General features: G+C 36.4%; 1 protein-coding gene across 1 annotated transcript in view; it reads left to right on the top strand.

The window, feature by feature from the left end:
- The window catches only part of LOC103034830 (connector enhancer of kinase suppressor of ras 3), a 67,787-nt gene that overhangs the window by 25,501 nt on the left and 17,450 nt on the right, over positions 1–24,836 (top strand). Inside the window, exons 3-14 of the mRNA XM_049475197.1 lie at positions 4,293–4,495; positions 5,757–5,844; positions 8,965–9,006; positions 9,956–10,075; positions 10,171–10,230; positions 10,380–10,448; positions 12,027–12,173; positions 13,988–14,112; positions 14,872–15,068; positions 16,147–16,233; positions 17,931–18,217; positions 23,284–23,391. Of these exons, the coding sequence (XP_049331154.1) occupies positions 4,293–4,495; positions 5,757–5,844; positions 8,965–9,006; positions 9,956–10,075; positions 10,171–10,230; positions 10,380–10,448; positions 12,027–12,173; positions 13,988–14,112; positions 14,872–15,068; positions 16,147–16,233; positions 17,931–18,217; positions 23,284–23,391 (1,533 nt within the window). The remainder of the gene's footprint in view (positions 1–4,292; positions 4,496–5,756; positions 5,845–8,964; positions 9,007–9,955; positions 10,076–10,170; positions 10,231–10,379; positions 10,449–12,026; positions 12,174–13,987; positions 14,113–14,871; positions 15,069–16,146; positions 16,234–17,930; positions 18,218–23,283; positions 23,392–24,836) is intronic.

Raw genomic sequence — 24,836 nt, 5'->3', positions numbered from 1 at the left:
GACCTCCTCCTCCTCCAGCTGTAAATGGATCACGTGTAGTGTGCATAATGTGGAGATTGGCACTGAAAGCTGTGTAGTTGTGTGCATTTCTGTGTGTGCAAACTGGTGTTTGCTGCTGCTTTGTGCTAATACTCTATGCTATTCATAAAGCATACAGTATCAGCTGACTGTAGAAGAACATTAGCCAGTTAACTGGAGTTATCAGTGTTCGCTCTCTATTGTAAAACTGAACTGAATGAACTCAGCGCTGATAGACAAGAGCACAAAGCCTTATACTGTGAGACTGCACTGTATTAACCAATCACGGGTGATATCAGGATACACGACTCTTGTGAAAAGCTGTTTGAATCTATTATTCATATAAATGCTTCTACTGTAGTTTATGAATTTGTCCTACATTTAACAGTCAAGTAAAAAGTCATGTTTGCTCATGTGGTTACCAGTCTGCACACCTGATTAGTTCATTAGGTGCTTAGATTCATTTTTTTCTTTATCTTTATCTTCTGGAAAAATCCTTTCCATTTTGCATTGAATTGTGGAATAACAGTGTTTGTAATCCTTTTGGATTTTTTTAGTATACCCAACGTTCAGACTTTTATTTGTACTTTACTCGACATACTCAAAATTTGTTTAAAAAAAAAGTCATATTTAAAATAAGAGAGATAAGAGAAGACTAATGTTTATGTGTGCATGCTATAGAAAACCAAATCAGAGCATTTTTACCACATAGGTAAAAAACAACAACAGATTTCAGTTCAGAGTTTATATACATACACACAAAGTGATCTCACTTCACTTCAAGTAACTAGTGGCCTAACGATCACCTTGGTCAGTCAGTCATAATAAGGTAATTATAAAAAGCCTGCCACCAAACTAAATCAGTCCATAATGTCTCATTATATTGTGATTTATATTTCAGTACTGAATAGCAGCACATGTTACCTAAACTGTGGGGCTGTGTTATTAATAGAAACACTAAGATACAGTACTGTAATGGTGACCCTGTAATCTTTAAATTTCATCAGTAAAAGATGTGATATTTTGGTCACACAAAGTCACATGACGGTGTAATAGAAGAGTAAACTGAAGCATTAGTCTACAACAACCGCTCACATGATGTCAGGGTTTTCAAAAAGCTGTGTTTTGCCTGTTCGTATGGAAACATTCAGGCTGTACTCAGTTCAGATTGAATGGTCTATTACATGGCTGTGATGTATTTTATATATTTCCCCCATAAACTTTTCTTACATTCCCCTCAGGCCTCTTTATGTTGGTTTAAGACTGAAGGCACACAGCAGTGGTGCAGAGGAAATGAGCAGGGTGCAGTAATATCTATCTGGAATAGACATTACATGTTCAGTGTGGAGCTGGTGAAGGGAATGAGGCTGCAGCAGGAATGTTCTGAAAGATATCTCCTGGAGAGCAGGAAACAGATGTGACCCACCCACCTGTCAGAAAACCCCCCGCCCTGCTAACACACACACACACGTATATACACAGTGTGCAAAGGCAGGAAAAAGTGTCACGCCATTGTTTCTGCAGTTTCCGTCCGTTAGAGTCAGATGATTTGTTCTACCCGGTACTCAGTGTTGTTCATGTAAGAATTAGACTGGTGGTCAGGATTTCTTTCTCTGTCTGCTGCTGTCTATATATATATATATATTCTTAATTTTTCTTTACAATGAGGCTAACGTTTCTTGATTTTTTCTACATGATTTTTACCAATTAGCGTAGTAATTATGACATTAATAAATGCTTAAATCATCGCAGTCTTGCTTTAGTATATGTCAGAAATTTTAATCTTCTTATTCACTTGCTTCTGTGGTTTTTGGCACTATGACATGCTATTATATATGACACAATTGTGTTTGTGTTGATTGGCACTTTTTTAAGGGGGCAGGGGATTCCAGAGTCCAGAGTGGTCACGACAAAGATGTTATTCTTTGTTTCAACCTCTTTTAATAGAGCCATGTCAATGGGTGGCACCAAACCTTCCAAAAAGACAAATTAGTATAGCTGCAGTCATTTTACACTGACATAAATTTGTAATGCAAGAAAATATAAGGAGTAAAAAATATACAGTGAAAATCCAGTAAAAAAGTACTGTTAATCAAGCATTTTCCATTTCTGTTGTTACCATACAGTCATACAGTGTGAAGCTACATTAGCATAAGCAAACTCCGGACATAAGCAATGTCTTGATTGATTGACTACAAGTAGGTGTAAAGAAATTACTTTAAGCTTTCCAATGCAGTGCTTATTAATATACATTAACTTATAAACCCTAGTTATGTTTCTTCCTACTTATTAGTATTCACTGTGTTTCTGGGGAACTGCCTATGGCTGAAACATGGCTGTGTGTGTGTGTGTGACAGCAGAAAGTTTGCTCTCAGTCAGGCTGTGAGAGAGTGTAGTCAGACCCATCCTCACACCTTGGGTTGGATTCACACCTCTGCCATGAAGTTCACTGAAGAGGAGGCACTGATAATAAATGCTTTGTTCTCAGGGTTATTGCCACCATCATGTCAGTGTCACTGCAGTGCTGATGATAGTCCATCACCCAAATCACCCATTATATTGGGTTAACTCTGTCCTGTGGTTACAAACTGAGCTATGATTAATGGGCCAGCAGAGATCTAACAGAGTGGAGATACCAACAGACTGAAGTTAGATCTGAAACTGATATAGCCCATATATACCTTTTGTACCTGAGTCAGACCCTAGCAACACTCAAAATAGAAACCGAGCACAAGGGTAGCCCAACAAATGATATCAAATGAATCTGACTGTAGTTTAAAAAGTGCCTAAATCTAAACAAACCTGATGTTAATAGAACAAATGTCAGGTTTAGACATCCCTTTATAATTGTTTTAGCGCCTGCAGTGGACATTAAAAGTAGATTTGTATCAAAAGTGGTCAAAGATTGTGATCATAAGGTGAGGGTTTCTAATCAGAGGTTGGAGAATAGTATGTACATATTGCATCAGTATCTTTGTATGTAATTTTTTTGTTAGAAAAGCAAAGGCAGTATAGTTTCCAATAAAGGTGAACGTAAGGACACATTCTGTATATTTCATCTGTTAATGCTGGTACAACAATAATAAAAAAAGCATTAAGATAATTCTTGATGATATTGTGTATGCCTAATACATATCTTCAGTCCCAGATTTATATATTAAATATACATATTTGTAGAAAACCATTATGATATGGTTATGTATATTTATACCATTATAAGCATTATGATATAATACAGGAGTAGGGGCTATGGTGGTTCAGTGGTTAGAGATTCAGGTCATTTATGACAGGGTTGCAGGTTCATTATTTAGGTTTGGTAAGATGCCACTGTTGGACCTTTGACTAAGGTCTCTAGTTCTCACTGCTTTACTGGTGCCTGCTAAGCATTTGTAAATGTGTGTGTTCATTGCACATGTAGGTTAAGAATGTAGGCTATATTTCCTCTGTGTGTCCAACACAGGTATGTCCTTTCTGCTCTACAAGATTAGACTTAATTGATGATCATGAAATGACAACACATACATGAAACCACATCATGACCATGATCTTCAAACACCAAATGGGAATGATATTACATGATAGTTATTGCAATAGAAATACTAAGATAATGATAGTATTATTAGTATACCCCCCAAGCAGCTCAAAGGTGAGGAAGGCCATTCTGATTTTCCATGATGAAAATGCGACAAAATTAATTCTACAGAAACAACACAAAATAAATACCTGAAAATACAACTCTATTGTCAGATTATTACTTGATTTATTGTCAGCAGTTAAAAAGTCCTGAAATCTTGAGGTCCTGCATTTCCTTTTGTACTCACCCCACTAATAGCTAGTCTCCAGACTCCAAGGCCAAAGTCTTGCCCCTGGCTGGTCAGCACTGGCTTTCTCATGCTGTCTATCATGCAGTGTTTGATCAGGCCGGAGGAGGCGGGGCTCTGGAATTCTTTTGAAGTCAGGTGATAGACACGCGTCTGCCTGACCGCTGGCTGTTCCGCTGGAATGCGGCGAGGCTTTTAGCCGCAGGGTCATGAGAATGACCCATGGCTCAATCTGCTGTCACACACTGTTACTGCCCAGAGAGAGTGTTTGCTTTAATCGGCTAATGCGCGCTGGAGTGGAATATATACTGAAAGGTACTTCATTAATGAATGGGTTTATATTAGATAAGTCCGGTATGTGTGTGAAGGTGCTGATGGTGGAAAGATTAGGTTGTTTAATCATTAATGTGTTTATTTTTGTTATAATGACTGATAAGAGTTTTTTTTTTGCAGAACTATGGGGTGGAGACTGATAACCTGAAGACTTTGGTTGGCCGGATGAGGGCAGCGTCCTATAACCTGCACAACTGCGCTTCAGAGAGGAGGAAAAATCCCTCATATGAGAGCAGCACTTCCAGCAAACCACCTAATGAGTTCCTAACTGCAGTGGTGGAGCTCATAGGGACAGCCAAGAGCATGCTGGCCTGGCTGGACAGGTACAAAAAGCACATAAACACATACACATGCTGAAAAACAAATAAAGGATGGTTTTAAATACACACCCTGACACTTCATGTACCCCATTTCTTGATGCCCAGTTTGTGTTGTAGCCTTTCGTCAGTGGTCTGTTTTTGACCACAGAGCTACTTTTGGCTAGTTATTTTTGGATGGGAAACCCACACTTACCACAGAAGTGACACTGATGAGTGCAAAACATAAGTATAGGATTCTGACAAAAATTACCAGTAACTAAAAGTACAAGGTAGGGTTTCTAATAGTGGAAGGTGAATGAAAGTACACGGTAGAGGTTTCTAGTAAAATGGTCAGTAAATGGAAGTACAAAGTAGGGGTTTCTGACATAGTGGCCAGTGATTGGAAGTGTATGGCAGGGTTTTTCAATAAGTGTCCAGTGAGAGAAAAAACAAAATAGGGGTTTTTAATAAAGTGACAAATAAGTGGGAAGACAGGGTAGGGGGGTTATTAGTGTCCAGTGTTTAAAGTGTCCAGTGAGTGGAAGAATAAGGTTGTTGTTTCTAATAAAGTGGCCAGTGAGTGGAAGCACACAATAGGTGTTTCTAATAAAGAGGCCAGTGAGTGGAAGTAAACAATAGGTGTTTCTTATAAAATGGCCAGTGAGTGGAAATAAACAATAGGTATTTCTAATAAAGTGGCCAGTGAGTGGAAGTAAACAATAGGTGTTTCTAATAAAGTGGCCAGTGAGTGGAAATACAAAGTAGGTGTTTCTAAAAAAGTGGCCAGTGAGTGGAAGTATACAGTAGATGTTTCTAATAAAAGGGTCTAGTGGATGAAAGTGCAAGGTAGATGTTTCTAATAAAGTGGCCAGTTAGTGGAAGTACAAAGTAGGAGTTTGTAACGAAGTGGATGGTGATGATTTATAAATTGATAAACATTGCAAGTCACATGGTTTTAGTCTTTTATTAAGTTTGTTTTGGTGGATATACAAAGTTCCCTCTGATCTCAGTCTTTTTTAACATCACCTGTTTAAGACTTTTCTGTGTTATTTTTTCTGTGCAGTCAAAGCACACACACCTTTACAAAACAGTATTTAAAAATTAAGTAATGCAGATGTTCATCTAACACACAACTTTATCTGTCATAGCGTCTATACGCTATACTACTTGCTGGGACTTGAGATGACATTCCAAAAGCAGAAGCTCAGACAGGAATGTCTCTGTGTGGTGTAGAGAGAGCAGTCAGACTTAACCACATCTCTCACTCTCTGTCTTCTTCTGTCAGGACTCCTCTGACGGGCATCAGTGACTTCACCTCCACCAAGAACAGGATCATCCAGCTGTGCTTGGAGCTCACCACCACTGTACAAAAGGTATGAGGCCTACACTTGTTCGACATCCTGCAGAGAGATTTTTCTTGTAAAAATCATAAAAAACTAAAAGATGAAAATTAATACACAGCTCTGGAAAAATAAGAGACCACTTAAAATTATGAGTTTTTTTATTTTACCAAATTGAAAACCTCTGGAATATAATCAAGAGGAAGATGGATGATCACAAGCCATCAAACCAAGCTGAACTGCTTGAATTTTTGCAAAAGGAGTGGCATAAGGTTATCCAAAAGCAGTGTGTAAGACTGTGATTAAAAACCAGGGTTATAATGTTCTGCAAATAAAGGTTCTAAATCAGAATATATTTATTTATAATTTGGGAGAAATGTTGTCTGTAGTTTATAGAATAAAACAACAATGTTTATTTTACTCAAACATATTCCTATAAATAGCACAATCAGAGAAACTGATTCAGAAACTGAAGTGCTCTCTTATTTTTTTCCAGAGCTATATGCATAGATGTTGGACATTCAATATCAATCATAAAATATGATCAATACATTTATCATTTCATTGTATATATATTAAAAAAGAACATTACATAGTGTATAGCCTAAAATTATTGTTAATTATTATATAATGCTTTGGTCAAAATATGTCCATTAAGTTATTCAAATAAAATGACAAAAATCATCAAAAATACATACATAAATAATAAATGCTATAAATGATTAGCTACATTTAAAAACTAAATAAAGAAATACATTCAACTGCTAATGTTATAACAATTAGCTGCTCACCCTGGAACCTAGACAAGACCGATTAAATACTACAACACTAGTTTGTACAACATTTCTAGAGCTGGGTCATGACACCTGTGATATCTGGGTGTATACTAATATTCCCTTATTTGCCACATGATTACACAAACCTAAATTAGTTTGACGTTATTTATTATTTCATATTATATTTGTGGTAAACATCCTCTAACCAGGACCTAATTAAACCTTTCCCCATGAGGCCCTACTATCATTTGTTTAAAAACATGACACACATTAAAATGTATTTTTAACTGCATGAAAACAAAGTTACATGTATAAGTAATGGAATTTAATAATATGGCAACTCTGCATAGGCTAGGTTAACCATTAGCCCATTGTGGATCTGTTTATGCTATCTGTATTGAAGGAGGTGAGGACCTTTAACAGTGAGAGGAAAGTGAGAAGATCCTGTAATGGAGCACATATGGTTTTACTGAGTAAAGGCTTTTCCCTGGTATTCTGGCAATGTGAGGGTTGAGGCCTCAGAAATGTGCTTTATAGTTATGCTTACCCATCCTTCATTAGTGGCTACCCTGAGGCCCTGAGAACGAGGCTACAGTCATCCGTTACGCTTGTAGGTGTTTGGGGATGGTTGGTTAGAATCCAAATTACATGTTTTTTTATCAGCCAAGCCATGTCTGATGCCTGAAATTAGCTCATTTTGTTTTCCACTAGAGGATTGTGACCTAGTCTTGTTATTAGAAGCAGATATTGGTCTGTACAATCTCTAATAAATAATTCAAATAAAGAAATCAAATAATAAGCCTTTAATTATTAAAATGCCATTATTTAAATGAAATTTTAGATCTGTTTTTTTTTAAAAGGTAGCAAAGAGTTTTAAATTGTTTGTTTGGGATATCTACATATTTGGAATTTTGCTAATCCAGCAGAAGTTTTGTTACGTTTAAGAAAAATGTCTTTTAGCCTTTGAAATTAGCTCTTGTTCCTGCTAGTTGTTTCATTATGTGCATATTTTAAGTATACTAGCTAGCTGTCATAATAGCTAATCCAGATGATTTTTAGTATGTTTTAAAAGAATGTTGTCTTGCAAAAACTAGATTGATTTTAGCCAAAAAATAAACGTGCTTGCAGATCATGTCAAGTTGTTTTGCCCTTTTTCTTTAAACACCACATTTACTGCAAGTCATGCTTATTCATTCTAATGGTTAAAATACTGAAGTATTTTATAATCATAATAATAATAATAATAATAATAATAATAATAATATTAGTAGAATACCTATGCATTGCAATTTGAAAGAGAATGATATTATGATAATGACTGACCATTGCAAAATAAACAAAGAGACATAACTACACAGTAAAGTCAGAAACTACACAGCACATTTGCCAGTGTTAAATCTATATTATTATTTTAAAATGAACTGGTTGATATTTGCAGTCTTTTCTGTTCGGTCCGAACCAAAATAGGTGGAACCATGGTCCAGTTTGTCTGCAGTTTGAAAACAATTTTCTATATGGTTTAGACTTTCAGACCAATTACAGGAAGTTGAGTCAGTCTTTAAAGAAACCAGAGGAAAAAAGTGGTGTTATGCTAAAATCCGAGTCCCCCTGGCTTTCAGGCACATCCTGCAGCAGAGACTGGGATTTAATTTATTAACTGTAACAGTAGATTCATTATATTTACTAAATAGGAGGAATCTAATGATAGTATTTTACACTCATTCTGCTGGTGCATGTGTGTGAAGAAGACTCAGATTCTGACAGAGAGACAGAATTTGCAACCTAGAAAACAATTCGCCAAACTCATAACTAACATCCTACAAACCAGATAACATGAAGTACTGAGAGAATCCACCAAGGTAGCTGATGGACACTGGATGTAGTAAAGTTCTTTAGTCCAATCACTAAACTGCAGTGAGAATCAAAACCTATTGACCAAATGTTCACAGTGTAACAATGACACAAACCTTGGTGCAGACTCTACTCCAGACTTTTACGTGTGAAAACAACCAAAAGATCTCATTCAGCAAAGGTAATGGCATCAGAAACAGCTAAATATTAGTCTACAAAATGAAAGTAAAAGTGTTTATTAGTTTATCTACAGCAAATCTGAAAAACGTCAGGCACTGAATGTGTATTAGCTCTGTACATTGGTATAAGAAAATAGGTGTAAGGTTTTTTACTATTCTATAAACCGTAGGACAGATTTTGTGTGTCGGGTCTCCTCCTCTGGTCTCACATTCCTTAAGCATTCATTCTTGGTATTTGGTTTATGAGTGTTTTGACATTTTTGTTTATGTGTTTACCATTCGCTGTTCACTTGTGGGAAATACGCAGCGCTGTGGCATCTCAAAGAGGATTCTCTCTTTAATTACAGGACTGCACTGTGTATGAAATGGAGGAGAAGATATTGGAAGTGGTGAGTAGAACATCCCTCCTCTGTCATAGAAAGTCTCCCAGACTGCATTCATAACACAAACACGCTCTTCTATCCAAATTAAAAGCCCAGATTTGCCTTCTGTTCTTGAAAAGCTGTGCAAAAATGTGCATCCCTATTGTGCAATCAGTGCTATAGGATGTCGGATGTTTTTCTCGGGGCAGTGCCTGAACATCCTGTGGTTAGATAACTCCGCCTGTGGAGGCCCAGCGGACGCAAACCTCCATTCAGGCTTATTTTAGGAAAGCTGTTTTCTTCCACATTTCACTTTTATTGGCAGATTATAATGAGAAAGACTGTATGCAATGCTTTTCCTTCATCCCTAATGTGGTTGCTTAACCAAGACGTGTTTGTGATCTGCACTGCAGCAAGCAATGGAAGTTTATATAACAAATTATAGTGAGCTAACTGCCTGTCTAATCCAATATACAAATAGGGATCATTTCAGTTATTTCCATATCTTATTAGATAACCTTTCAAAACTGAAGATGCATCTTGGCTAATAAACTTTGCAGTATGTTATTTTAACATTATTTGCTTTTGTGGATTTTTCCGTATATCAGACTCCCGCTGACCATATGTACTTCTAAAGAATAAGTAGATTGATATATAACTGTGTGGATCAGTTATTTATCTTAGTGTTACTGAACTCTACTAAAGCATGAGTAGACTGATAAATCAGCGTGCAGATCAGTTATTTATCTCAGTGATACTGAACTCTACTAAAGCATGAGTAGACTGATAAATCAGCGTGTAGATCAGTTATTTATCTTAGTGTTACTGAGCTCTACTAAAGCATGAGTAGACTGATAAATCACTGTGCTGATATCAGTTATTCATCTCAGTGTTACTGTGTTAAGGTACTGTATTTTTAACCCAAGAAAACACGTTAGTGAAATGTTCTCACTGTGAACTTTACTGTTTCTCTCAGGCTCGAGTTTTGACTGGAATCTGTGATGCAACCATGAGGATGACATCTGATCCCTTAAAGAACCGCACAGCCTGTCTAGAGGAGGTTCACATCACCAACATCAAGCCAGGAGAGGGCCTAGTGAGTGGCATTTTACACAATATAGATATTTAAGCTTGGGAGACCCAGCTGTAATTCCACATATAATGGTTTGTCTTTCGGTTTGTTTTCCACAGGGAATGTACATTAAATCCACCTATGATGGATTACATGTTATCACAGGAACCACAGAACACGTGAGTACAATACATTTATCCTGAACTCACATATCCATTGCTGCTGCCCACCTGTTGTCTGGTCACATGCCCCTTAGGGGCGAAGTATAAAGCCTCTGGCCTCACTCTCTCAGACTCTCAGTCTCTCTCTCTTATTCTGCTCTGTACAGTCACCTGCAGACAGGACTCAGCGGATCCACGCAGGAGACGAGGTGGTGCAGGTCAACAGACAGACAGTGGTGAGTGCTGAATGCCAGAAAAGGTCTTTGATGCTGATATTTTCAACATATATATATATATATATATATATATATATATATATATATATATATATATATATATATATATATATAAGATATCTATGAATTGTTAAACTTGAGCAAATATCCATACATACAGCTCTGGAAAAAATTAAGAGACCACTTCAGTTTCTGAATCGGTTTCTCTGATTTTGCTATTTATATGTATATATTTGAGTAAAATGAACATTGTTGTATTATTTTAATAATAAACTAAATTTTTCCCAAATTCTAAATAAAAATATTGTCATTTAGAGCATTTATTTGCAGAAAATGAAAAATGGCTGAAATAACAAAAAAGATGCAGAGCTTTCAGACCTCAAATAATGCAAAGAAAACAAGTTCATATTCATAAAGCTTTAAGAGTTCAGAAATCACAGTTTAATCACAGTTTTCTTGAATATTGGCATGCTCTCCTCCACCAGTCTTACACAATGCTTATGGATAACTTTATGCCTTTACTCCTGGTGCAACAATTCAAACAGTTTAGCTTGATTTGATGGCTTGTGAAAATCCATATTCTTCTTGATTATATTTTAAACTGTAGATTAAATGAAAATTTGAGCTACGTATTGGGAATGCATTAAACGGAACATTTCTGGTTGAAATCAAAACAAAATGTAACATAAGGCCATATGCCAGATACAGAATGTTTTTTTCACAGGTTTTCATTCATTTTGCCAATTTATTTTGCTTTTGCATAGTTTAAATAACTAAATACCTAAATGTTTTTTTAGCTTTTTAGCTTTTAGCTTGCTTCTCTAAGGTAAAACAGTTACACGATTTAAAAAACATTTATTGAACACATATTTGTACATTTAAAAATACTTTGTAAACATTGCAGCAGTCACACCAACAAAACACAAACAGTGTTTCAGCTACATTCAGTTAACTGCTCCAGGATTGTATGAAACATCATAAAAAGAGGAATACAGGAGGAAGATGAGAGTAGAGAGAATGTTGGATGTAATTAGCTATAGTTAAGTTAGATATGTTTTCTATTTAGAATGTAATGTAAAGCCAGTTTCACACCGTACCCCACAACACACAGACAGCAGGTCCTAATGTTAGATAAAACACTACAGTGTGACTTTAAATAAATTAGTCATTGTTCACTCTAAATGATCATTTTCACTTGTTTGGCCAAACACAAAATGAACTTTTGGCCATTTTACGCCAAATCATTTTGGTTGCCGGTTTGGTACTCCAAATACCCCAAAGGTGTTCTCATACCTGAAATGTCGTCAGTCATCTAAGACGTGTTTGTTTCATTTTGTCTTATTGCAGGAGACTTTATCTGTCACTGTAACCATCTTGAAGTCTGAACAGTAAAAGGCTTTAATGTAAATCTAAAGAAAGTAATTACATCCACCAATAAGCTTACTTATTAATCTACATGGACGATATGATCTTTTCCTAGACTCCTAGTCTACAAGCACTTGAATATTAACAATAGTATCATTATAGGTTTGCTAAAGCACAAGATCACATCAAGCTTCCTGCATATTGTTTTGTTAGGTGGGCTGGCAGCTGAAGAACCTGGTAGCAAAGCTAAAGGAGGATCCTCAGGGTGTTGTTCTGACTCTGAAGAAGAGGCCTTCAGGAACCTGCAGTTTCACCCCTGCTCCATTAAAGAACCTCAGATGGAAGCCCCTGGCTGGGCAGGTAATCAATACTTATCATTTGAGGACATTAAAAGGCAACTTTATATTTTATTTTAATATTTGTTTTATTTGTTGTTAAGGCAGGGGACGCTTGTTGTTCAGGCAGGGAAACCCTGTACTTACATGTAAAAATTTTGTAATAATGACTTTGAATTTGATACTTGGAAATACTAAAATAATTTGATACCCTACACCCCTTCCCTGCCAATACAGCACCAGCATGTGGTTCGTATTTTAGCACTCATTTTCTAGCTTTTTAAAAACATATTAATCCCATTTACAGTATGTTTGACTGAATTATATAGTGATGCAGTGACGTGCAGTGAATATAGTGGGTACCCCTTCTGCAACCCCTTTAGTTTCACATTGAAGGACAGCCTTTAAAAAGGTTTTTTAGTATGATATGACACAATATCTCATTTGCAGCCGCAATTCCATGATAGTTAGCTAACTATTGAACTAATCCAGCATGAGCTCCGTTTTACACTAAGCAACGCGTAACACCTTCAACACAGCACTGACAAGGGGTTAGACATCCATGGCCCCGCCCCCGTTGTGAAAATCATAAATCTGATTGGTTAGACTGTCCTTCGACTTTGCTAATACATTCGTTACTACACCCTTCTCAAAATCAGGAGAAGGGTCACGCAGTCACGTGGGGGCAGAAGCCATTTTAAAAAGTTTTGATTGGTTAAAACTGCTGTCAGTCAGATAAGAGTCATGTAGCAACTAAAAAACACAGACTAATGCTTTAAATTAGTTGCTGTTTTTTTTATTTTAGTTAATGTATAAAATGAATTCTTACACTTACAATAGCTATGATATTTCCTGATTAAACATTTTTGTAATTATTTACATGCATTTATTGTCACCCCTTCTCTGAAGGGTAAGAAGGGCCTCACTGCACACCACTGCAGTGACGTATGCCTTTTTTTACATTATCATGCTTTGTTTGGGTTTGACAAGAAAGGACACATCCCCTGCCACCCAGGCTGTGTGTTAATGGGTGGGTTTCTGGGGGTGCAGCACAAAGAACAATAGCACTCTTCTCACAATCGTGACTCACAAAAACTCACCACACAATCTCACTCATCTCTGATTATCTTATATGATCATAAACCAGCACACACACTTTCTGTACAAACCTGACATTGACGTCATTGGTCGTCCCATGGCTTGTAAGGTAAAAAAACACAATGGGAGTGTGTGTGAGTTCGTACACCTCAGTGATGCCAGGATGTGTGTTTAAACCAGATTACCTTTCTGCTGTAAATGTCAAGAGTCAGTTGATTTCTTTAGCTTTGGTCCACTGTTCTTCTGGCACACTCACTGCCCACACTTCACTCCTAAAGGTCAGCCTCTGGACTACACCCTGAGGAGAGTTAAGACACTGTTTCAAAGATGCACATTGAAGATGAATATTGAATAACAAAAAATGACCACAAATCAGTGATCCAACGTATAACGCCATTATATAATTAATGCATTCTGTGTATCCAAGATTGGAGTAAAATAAATTACTTTGGGTAGATATAGCATAGTATTAGGTATTAGGTATATCAAGAAAAACTGGTGATTTATCATTTTGCATCTAGCAGCAAAAAACAACATAAATGTAAAATTTCATTAAATAACATTGTAACATTTAATGAATGCAGAAAAGAGATATAATGCTTCATATATTAGGTATATTTTCTCTCCTGATGTTTGTAATTAGTCTGTTTTTTTTTTCTTTTTTTTCATTTTAGGTAATTTGTATGATTTACTCTCTTTCGGAGTGAAATTTTAAAAACAGAAGTTGTTGTTTTGTTTTAGAACGGCCCTTATGCTCCCGCAGCCCAGGTACCCCAGCCTCCTGTGGAGAACAGTGTTAAAAAAGAGAAGCCAGCCATATTGGACCTGTACATCCCCCCTCCCCCGGCTGTGCCCTACGCTCCACGGTGAGTGGCCCCCTACTTACTCCCTCACTTTCACTTGTTCTGCAGGGTGAACTTTCTGAAAAGCAAAGTGTGTGAGTGTGAGTGTGTGTGTGTGTGTGTGTGTGTGTGTGTATTTAGCGGTGTACCAGGCTGGGTTTTTCCACACATTAGTGACACTGCAAGGTTCAGAGTGAGTGCATGGTCCAAATATATCCAGACAAGAGTGTCTCTGTGCTCAGAAACTGACCTCTGATTAAGGGTTAAAGGATTGTTAAAACTGTGCTTCAAAAATCCTTGAGCCACAGTCTCTAAGGATGATTTCACACCACTGTTTTATTCAGACTCATTTAGGTTTGTTTCTGGTAAGAATGTGATCTGACTTCAACCCAACCCAACAATCAGTTGGGTTAACTCCACAGGTTTACTTAGCTGCTATGCAGGTCTACTGATTTAACATGGTGTGTTATCAAGATAATCAATCACAACATCTCAAATCAGTGTTAGTCCAGTATACAGGAACTTCTTCCTGTATTTACTCTACTTTGTCCCCACCCATTTTTTGCACTTTGGTTCACTTACGGGTTTCCCTGTGTGAAAGTAAACCAAACTATTGGGGGAATGCTTCAAATTTCATGCGTCAAACTCCTTAACTGATCTTGCCAAGTGCAAACTAACTACTGGTATGAAAATGCCATAACTGTACACCAGCAGTGATACAAGGCTTATATGTGAAATATTGTTTATTATATGCAGTATATATACACACCTTTCTCCCTTCAGAGATGTAAAGTCCAGTGTCTGTTCTGGTGTGACGATGAGGACAAAACGTCATGAATCACCCAACTCATCTCTGGACCGGGCAGGCAGGCGGCGCTCCAACCTCTCTGACTACATCGCCAACCAGCCGGTCATTGTCGTCCCCCCACCAGAACCTGTAGTCCCACAGGCCAGACTCCGCCAACGCACGCCCTCTAGAGGTCAGGACCACAAAAGCCTTTTTACTATTAGAATAATGCTTCAGCCAGTCAGCAGATTTACACAGACAGTCCCTTTCCACAGAAAATGTAGGTCAAGAGCCAAGACGTGTTTGGTGTCTAAAGTTTACTCTTTAGTTTTTTATTAGTTGGAAGATAAAGTATAACACAGCAGTTAATTAGCCTTTGCAAATGTTGCCTTTGCAAAAGCCTTTGCAAACCGTTATAACCAAGACTGAGAGTCAAGAAGAAGGGCTGGACACAGACCAAGAAAGAAACCAGATTAGGAAATGTGAAAGAATTGAAGCATTCTGGATGAAACTAGGGCAACTTAAAAAAATCTACACCCAAATTGTATCTCCCCAGTATTGTTTATTTTAATCCATTCTTTGATAAACTGAGTGCTTTATTAATATCAGGAAATGCTGAATGATTGACTTTTGGTGAAATCTGGTGAAAATTCTTAAAATGTTTAATTTAATATTTCAACATAAAGCACAAAACCCAAAAATATTGCAATGCCAGTTTTTTTACCATATCGTGCAGGCCTAGTTAAAACTGTAACAAAATGACTCAAAATGATAAATGAAGAAACATATATATATATTCATATAGTTGTTTTTCAATGATGATAACTGGTCTTTAACATACCAATTTGCAAATCTTTTCTACCCCAAGACAAGACAACACCAAGATGATTAAGTGGCTTTAATAAAAGCAAAATTAAGTAACAGTATTTATATTACAAAGTAATACATTGGTGGGTGGAGTCTGGATTGGATATTTGAATCATGTCTGAAGCACCAACATAGACAAGGCCACAGCATCAGATTCTGTTCAGTCTTTGTGAACAGAATCTGATGTGATACCATAAAACAAGTGTAATTGTCTGCAGTTCATTATGCCTCCAGCACTTGAGACTATAAAGAATTTGCTGATGTTTTCATGACGGCTTCTTAATGCGTGTGTGGAGAAAGCAGGCACAGTATCAGTGTGGTTTGTGATAACTTTATGAGATTGCTGAGATGTTTGTGCAGTTATGAAGTGAGTGATTATGCCCGTATGTATGTGTGTGCTTCAGGAAAGCCGCGGCCCGTGTCCATGCCGGCAGACGCCTGTCTGGGCCTATCCCACTCTCCCTGCCCACCCCGCGGGCTGGGAAGGAAAGGTAACAGCAACACCTGTCTGTGTTTTTCACCTGAGCCAAAGCAACCACAGCTAATCTCCTTCTCTCAGGCAGAGCTTTATTACAAAACATTACACACGTGCTCTGCATTCCTGCACTGTGTTTATGTGTCACTTATTACATCAAGGGTCACGGTCAGTTAGGCCATAAACATTGCTTTATGAGGTGTGCATTCATAAAATATGCTGACATGCTAAAGCAAGCTGTTGCATTATTTGTTTTAGTTCCATTTTTCACTTTTTAGAAATTTCAAATTGGTAGCTCTCACCTGTCCTTAGTGGACAGCATGTGTATTTTACTACATTTCAGTTTCTGGTAGGCTTTGCAAAACTAGGTATTTTTAATAGTGACTAGTTATTCCAAAAAGTAGTTCACTAGTTAGAGAAATTCTAACAAATCCTAGGGTAAAAAGAAATCTTTTGAAATGTATAGCTCTTTGTATCTTAGTGCTGTTTATTGCTAAATGACAACAACAATTAATGTGTCAAATTTGTAAACAGCTAAAAACCGGCTATATATTAAACTATATATTAATGCTGCCTATACGATACTTTTAAAGAGGAAAGTATATACAGTACCAGTACCAGTCAAATGTTTAGACACACCTTCTCATTCAATGTTTTTTTTCCTACATTGTAAACTAATAAATAAGTTATCCAGACTATAAAGGCACACATAATGAATCATGTATTTAGCTCAAAATTGTTAAACCAAAATACTTTCTGAAGAATTTAGGTGTCTCCTATCTGGGTTGTTGTTAACTTGCGGTTTCTGGTTGGTTACTCTGATTGATGAACTTATCCTGCGGAATAGAGGTAACTTCCTTTCTTCCTTTTCTGGGGCAGTTTTGATCATAAGACAGTTTCATCATAACTTTTTTTAAGTTTTTTTAAGAGTTGAGTTCTTACTTTCTTGCCATAATATGCATTACTCAAATGGAGCTATTCACTGTATACCACCTCTACCTCTTCACAACTTTACAACTGATGTTCTCAAACACATTAAGAGGCAAGAAAATCAAGCAATTAACTCTTAACGAGATCAGCACAGCTGTTAACTGAAAGCCAGAATTCCAGCCGACTCTATATCATAAAACTGGCTGAGGAAATCCAGCCAAGGTGTACAAAGCTGTCATCTAAGCAAGCTACTTTAAAGAATCTAAACTATAAAACATTCTGGTTTGATTAACACGTTTTTGGTTACTAAATAATTGTGTTTTCTTCATAGTTCGACTTCAAGAACATTTTAAAATAATAAAAAAGATTGAATTTATGGTGAGTCCAAACCATTGACTGGTACTGTACATTTTGCAAAGCAATACCGCACAGGATTTTACTTTACATCCTATTTTTCTCAATGGCTATTTAAACAAAAGTCCTCACAGCTCCATATTGCAAGATGTCCATAGATCAATCGGGAGTGAGACCATATAACCTTTTATTATAATAATCACTTAAGTGGTAATAATCGCTTTTAGAGCATTTTACTGAAGTGTAATAATAGTTTTGTGTAGTTTGGCTCAAAAAAAGTGTTGCTGCTGTTTTTTTCTCCTTCTGACGAGTTGAAAGCTGCCCACTGTGTTGACAAGTGGATGTACTGATTGACTTGTAAACTAATGATTAGTTTATTTGTCCCAGGTGTGTATTTTTAATCTGTATTATATTTCATCTCTTTCACAGGTGAAGACGCATTGCGGCGCTATCTGAGTAATGAAAGAATCCCCACCATCTCAGAGGAGTCCCCATGTTACCCCGTCCCGTACAGACCCACAGGTGCACGGCTGGTCCGAGGGGTCGACCACATCCGGGGCAGTCAGTGTTTCATCAATGCTGATCTGCACAACAGCGCCACCATTCCATACCAGGAGGCAGTGGCCAGGAAAAAAACTTCAAAAAGCTCCAAAAGACCTCCATCAGAGTCCTCCCTGTTCAGCAGCTGGCTCTCTAAACTCAAACTCTTCTCACATTGACATCCCAAATAGACATCTCAGCAAACATAAAACATCTGATAGAAGTAGCCAGCATATCCCAGTTAGCGTGGGGTCATTTCTGTAATGCTAACAGTTTTTCAACTTCATTCACTGTTAGAAACATTAACATTTTGGTTGAGCTACTTCTTTAAGTGTAGTCAATATAGTTTATATTTCCTATTGTTAGATTATTATAAGAACTTAATACAAAGATTAAACTTTTCCTAGACTTACTAATCTTTGTTGTTTTTTTATAGTGCAATAAGATCTTTATACTTGATACAATTATGACAAGAAAAATGTCTTGAAATTCTTCAGAAATCAATTTTAAATAAAATTCCAACTGAAACCACACAATGAGAAATACAAGACATATTGAATACATATAAGATGCTTTTATATGCCAAGTTACTGTTATACGTGTTTGGGTGTGTGTGCTGCTCGTGTTCTTGTTCCTGGTCAGTCACCACACACTGTGGCTTCCATTTCTACTCAGTATTAATAAAATTTTAAGATTTAATGAGAGCTCTATAGATTAGACAATTACTGTAATTTTCTAAGATATTTTCTCTGCAAATCTGAAATATCGCCAAGTAAATGGATCTTAAATGTGGGCAATATATCTAACAAATCTTATTGTGTGATATTTTTACCTATTGACTTTTATATTGTATGCATTTGTTCCACCAGCAGCTCCCCTAATTAATCATGATGAACGAATGGTTAGATAATCAAGGTTTTAAGAAAAGGAACCGAAAATACTGGACTTTCTTTAAAAGAGCTCTGGAAATGGTTGATCTAGAACACTGCACTTGTTTTATTTGTTATTTATATAAATTATTTATTATATTAATTAATACAGTTTAAAAAATAAACTCTTATTGTCCATATAATCAGCTTAACATATTAGGGCTGCTGTAAGACAGTATTGTTGGTGGAATAATTGTAATAATTCTAGTTTCACAACATCTCTATCTGATAATGGGAAATATTAGATGTATTGCCTATATTTGAGATCAGCTGCTCTCTGGTTTGTTACAGTCATGTTTTTTTATTGTAGAGAAAGTCACGGGGTCTTAACAATGCTGTGTATACATTTGTCTTTTTCAATGAGAAAGATTCTGAATCAGGTCAAAAGCATTTCTCCACATCTCTGTAAGAGGACTGTACCCTTTTTTATTAGTAAGTTATTTCATTTGTGTTAAATAATGACAGGGTATGTTTGCAGTACTGGTTCAATCTATTGCATATTAATGGGATGCAGTTTCCCAAATATGATTTGTTTAATTTGTTAGTTTATTATATAAATAATTTCTCAGATACCTTGCCACGAGGGTTTTGAAATGTGGAAGTTTTTATTAGTAAGCTATGGAGAATATATGTGTGCACAGTATGAGAACAAGCGTGTGGATGAATATCTGTATGAGTATGCTTTTGTAAAGTGTAAAATATTTTATATAGTTAGAATGAACTTTTTCTGACTGCTGTGCCTTGCAGAGTGGCTGTTTTAATAAAGGATTCTTCAGGCATTCGTATTAATATTAAACATGCAGTAATCTGAAAGCTTTACATCTAACAAATTATAAGAAAGAGACTTTGTGACATTGTGTTTTGTTAATAGAGTATATAATTGCTTCTGTTAACAATGGGCTTTCCTCCCAATCCCCACTGAATGCTGCAGTACCTCTATGCAAAAAATAATGAGTACAACAAATGTGTCTGAATAAAATGATACAGTGCATTTTTCTACATTGTTTTGTTCCTAAACTTTATAAAGAATAAATCTCATTCATTCTTAATCTTTCTCAAAACTTGTTCTGGGTTTTTTCATGTCTTGTCACTTATGGTGTCCACACTTCCTAAACACTGGTAGTCATGACACCAACTGCCATGAAGATCAAAGCATTAAAGATCAAGTTGATCTTATAAGAAGACCACACTACTTCCACTTAAGTCACTTTTTTATAGAGCACTTTTACATAACTCTGGGTCAGTACTTTATACATGTCTGGGATGTGCCATAGCATACTGTATGCAATACAATCTCCAAATAAACTTTAACCTTCATTTTGCTGCATTATTATTTTTTTTTTATTCAATGTTGTGTCATATCGGCAAGAATAACTTTATCTCAAAACTGCCCACCCCTATTCCTATTCCATTAAGTTCTAATCGGACTCATAATAATAATAAAAAAATACTTATATATTTAGCTGAATTTCACATCTATTTACGTAACCATTTTAAGATCGTTAAGTAGAATGGAAAAATATATAAAACGTTGTTTATGATTGGCTACAGAGAGCTGTGAGTCATCGTTAGACTTGTATTTAACAGATGATTGGTGGTTGTATCTGTGGGGGCGGGGCAGAGACACGCTTTATGATGAAATGTTATTATTCACGCAGAACCCGCAGAAACTTCCTCTCAGACTAAATAATTACTACTATGAGACAATTTCTCTAAACAGTTGTGTTCCTTTTTCTGAATTACTGAAATAAAGTAACTTTTCTAATTATATTCTAGTTTTTTTTTAGATACACTAGTAATAGACACAGATGTTTATAGGCCAGGGGTGTCTATGGCCCGCGGGCGGTTTGCGGCCCGTTTCCTTTTTTGGAATGGCCCGCGACGTATTTTAGAAATAAAAGGAAAGTTGGGCCGCTGAAAATGGTAAATTATAATCATAATTGAGAATTGCTCATATATTTGAAAATATTGAGATATTTTTACAATATCGCCGAGCTCTAATAGACACTAGAGTAGTTCCAAAAAGATTTAAATCTTTCGAAGAGTATCTATTTCAGATGTCAAATAAAGGTACATTTTATAGCCCTAAGTCTTTCTTGTGTCTCCAGTATGTGGTTGGGAGCTCTAAAACAAAATTTGAGACAAAGTGGTGAAATAAACATTAAAAAGTGTAAGTAGTTAGTTAGCTGAATTGGTAATATTTGTGTGAAATAAGCCGTTAAATCGGTGATATTATATTAAGTAGTAAGTAAGTCGTAGTAAGTCATTAATTTCGCTAGGTGGCGTTGTTGCGAAAGCATAAGGTCCTAGAACTGCGGTCCTGAACCTGCAGGGTCCTAAAACTGCAGTCTCCGAGGTTGCAGCTATACTATTGGCGCTATGAAGCAGGTTTTTATAATGTGAGATTAAAGTTTGAACGCTAGGTGTCGCTATAACGTAAACCCACTTTAAAACGCTCCTCCTCTCCATAGCTTTCATTCCTTCATTATGCCTACATTAATGTTCCTGAGCTTTTGGGAGAACATGGCAACTTCAAAGAAACGGAAAATAGACAGCAAATGCAGGAGATTTGGAGTTCAGAGGGACGTGTTTATGTCTGAATATGTCAGGAATCAGTTGCCATAATAAAGGAGTATAATATTAAGAGACAAACAAAAATGTTTACCCAACACTGTCAAAGATAGATGAAGATAGTAACTCAAGTAAAATGATGTGTAAATGATAGTTACCAGGAAATGTATTATTATAAGTAGTATATTTCATTATTTGTTTTAATACAGAGTCTGTGGCGCGTGACTGCACATGTATTTCTCCTTCTGGCCCCCAACAAAAAAAGTTTGGACCCTGTTCTAGGCAAATCACTGGGTGTGACCGATCCCTATTTACTAGGGCACTATTGAATATGTCAGCCATTTTTCTTTGAGTGTCCGAATCATAAGGGGGGATTCGAACGTGATTTTGAGGGCACTAAAAACTCCCATAATGCATCATGATTTATAGTAAACTTCGCTGCTTACTAAGCGAGCTAAATGTGTCCCAAAATGCTTTGCGGGTCTCGCTACAAAGCAACAGACAGCCGAAGAAACGGAGAGGACAGCGAGCCATCAGGGTTGCCAGATTGTTACAGTGGGATTCAGATTTCACAGATTTCCAATTCACAGGGTAAAACGTGTTTCAAATCCACAAAATTACTGAGAAAACCACCCAAACAGCTGATGTTCTTCATATTAACAATATTACAGGGTTTATTCCAACATGATCTTAACTAAAATATTATAAATATCTTAAATATCACTGATTACAAAAAATATATTTAAATGAGTTTATCTGCATATTCGTATTATGTGTTTTGTGCCTTGTATCATTGGACACACGAAACAAAAACGTAAAAGCAGTACATAAAAACAACTTTGCAAGCAATGAAGGAAAGAAATAACTTACTCACATATAATAACGATTATAAACACAGCTTCAAATTTCCATCAGCAGGACTAAAAGCTCTGTCTCTGCAGGGTTAGATAACACCACAGAGTTAAATTTCCAAACTCTTTACACCTGGTAGTTTTGTTCACCAGGCAAACCACAGCGTTTCCTCCAGACAATTTCAGATACAACTCGACATTTGGCATGAAATCACCCAATCTGGCAACAGAGCGAGCCGGTGTACGCTGCTATTTTTAAGATTTTCTTCATGTAATGTGAGGATCATCTTTTAAACAGCGTGAATATAACAAACAGATAAATAACGTCATGATCAGCTCAGAGCTTCACTATCTTTAATTCAGAGCTCAGTTCAGTGTGTTTATGGAGTTTTAAACACGGCTCAACCCCCCTCACCTGTGTGTGTTTAGGCGACCGGTGCTGGCGCATGATAATGATGAGTTAGTGTCCGAATTCACTCCAGGTTTACCACTAATTAGTGAACTTATTAGTATCTCCCTACATATCGCAACACTAATGAGGGAGTAGGGAGCCATTTCGGTCACAGCCACTGTTATTTTAAGAAACAGCGGCGCCTAGCGGAAGAGCGGGTGAAGCGCATCAACTTCTGCTAAAGCGTGTGTGTGTAACCTGTAGTAGCTGGTGAAGTGTAGAATTTAGTGAAGCCTGGCCCAGTACACACACTTACACACCGGCGTGTTTAATCAAAAAGTGTTTAAAGAGCGTAAATCTGCAGTATTTACAGCCTGGTTTATGAAGGTATAGCTGATTAGATCGATCACACTGATTATTATTGATTAGCTGTGGTTGATCTTTGACCCAGACGGCTGAAGGTTTGGAGGTCTGCAGATGTGGAGGAGGTCAGGGGTTAGTATCTGAGAGGTTTCTCATTAGTCAGCATGTCCTCCTCCACCACAGTGTTCCTGAGAGCCATTTTATACACAACCTGGAAACTGCAGTTACTCCAATGCTGGCTGCAGGTAATTTAATAATTTAATTAATGAATTTACTAGATTAACAACCAACGTAGCTGAAGAGGTGTTACTAGCTAGCAGCTCAATGAGGCCTTTAGTCCAATCCCTTTAGATTTAAAAACCTAAACCTCACTGTTTTTACATGAAAAACAGGTTATTTCAATATGTTTTCAATATATGTTTCAATATTTTTCATTTTATTTTGTGGTACAATTTAATTGGATTTTACAAGACACAGAAAGACACTGGCTAGCTATCAGTATTTGTGTTAGAATTTTTTTAAATAATTATAAATGCACAGAAAATGTAAACTATGTTGTAATCTGTTGTAGATAAATCTGTTTTACAACACATCATTTGTGCTTTTTATATAATGCAGTTTAAATTAATATTGGGACATTTGAGAAATAAAGTGCACTTTTTAAACAAGCTTTAGGCTTTGGAAAAAAATAAAAATAACTTCAGTTTCTGAATCAGTTTCTCTGATTTTGCTATCTATAGGTATATGTTTGAGTAAAATAAACATTGTTCTTTTGTTCTTAAAACTATGGACAACATTTCTCCCAAATTCCAAACAAAAATATTGTGATTTATTGATTGTGCATTATTGAGTTATTTGCAGAAAATGAGAAACAGCTTAAATGAAAAATATGCAGAGCTTTTAGACCTCAAATAATGCAAAGAAAGGTTCATATTCATAAAGAGTATCTAATAGTGCAGAAATCAATATTTGTTGGAATAATCCTGCTTTGTTAATCACAGTTATCATCTTGGCATGCTCTCCTCCACCAGTCGTACCCGCTGCTTTTGGATACCTTTTATAGTGCAAAAATTAAAGCAGTTCAGTTTGGTTTGATGGCTTGTGATCATTTATCTTCCTCGTGATTATGTTCCAGAGGTTCTCAATTTGGTAAAATCAAAGAAACACATTATTTGTAAGTGGTCTCTTATTTTTTTTCCCAGAGTTGTATATATTTAATTTTATGCATTTTTAGTTCAATTTATAGATTTTCTTGTTTGTGCATATTATACTGACTCTAGGAGAAATACTGAAAATAATGAGTTGTTTTTGGCATTATTGACAGTGTATCCTTGTTACACTACATGAAGTTTACACTGTAAAGACGAAAGTGTTGTGGACACCTGTTCATTTTAGTATTTCCCCCAAAATCAAGGATTAAAAAAAGAAAGTTTGTGCTGGTTTTGTTGGAGTAAATGTCTCTACGTTCTCTACTGGATGATTTTTGCTCAATTTTGGATGATTACTTTAATTTAATCAGTGAAAGAGCTGAGAAATACTATCTCTATCTCGCTGGTAGCTGGTTTCTAATGCAGCAATTTGGCCTTTATCAGTCAATGTGTTTAAAAAGCTGGTCAAAAACTGACCCTCTACATGGGTTTTATCTGGTTAAATAGCTTTTGGCCAGTATAGTGTGTGTGTTTGTGGTATT

The sequence above is a fragment of the Astyanax mexicanus genome, chromosome 1, assembly GCF_023375975.1.
Source record: "Astyanax mexicanus isolate ESR-SI-001 chromosome 1, AstMex3_surface, whole genome shotgun sequence".
NCBI classification, from domain to species: Eukaryota; Metazoa; Chordata; class Actinopteri; order Characiformes; family Acestrorhamphidae; genus Astyanax; species Astyanax mexicanus.
The sequence above is the reverse complement of the archived record's forward strand: the minus strand, read 5'-3'. Positions and strand labels throughout refer to the sequence as shown.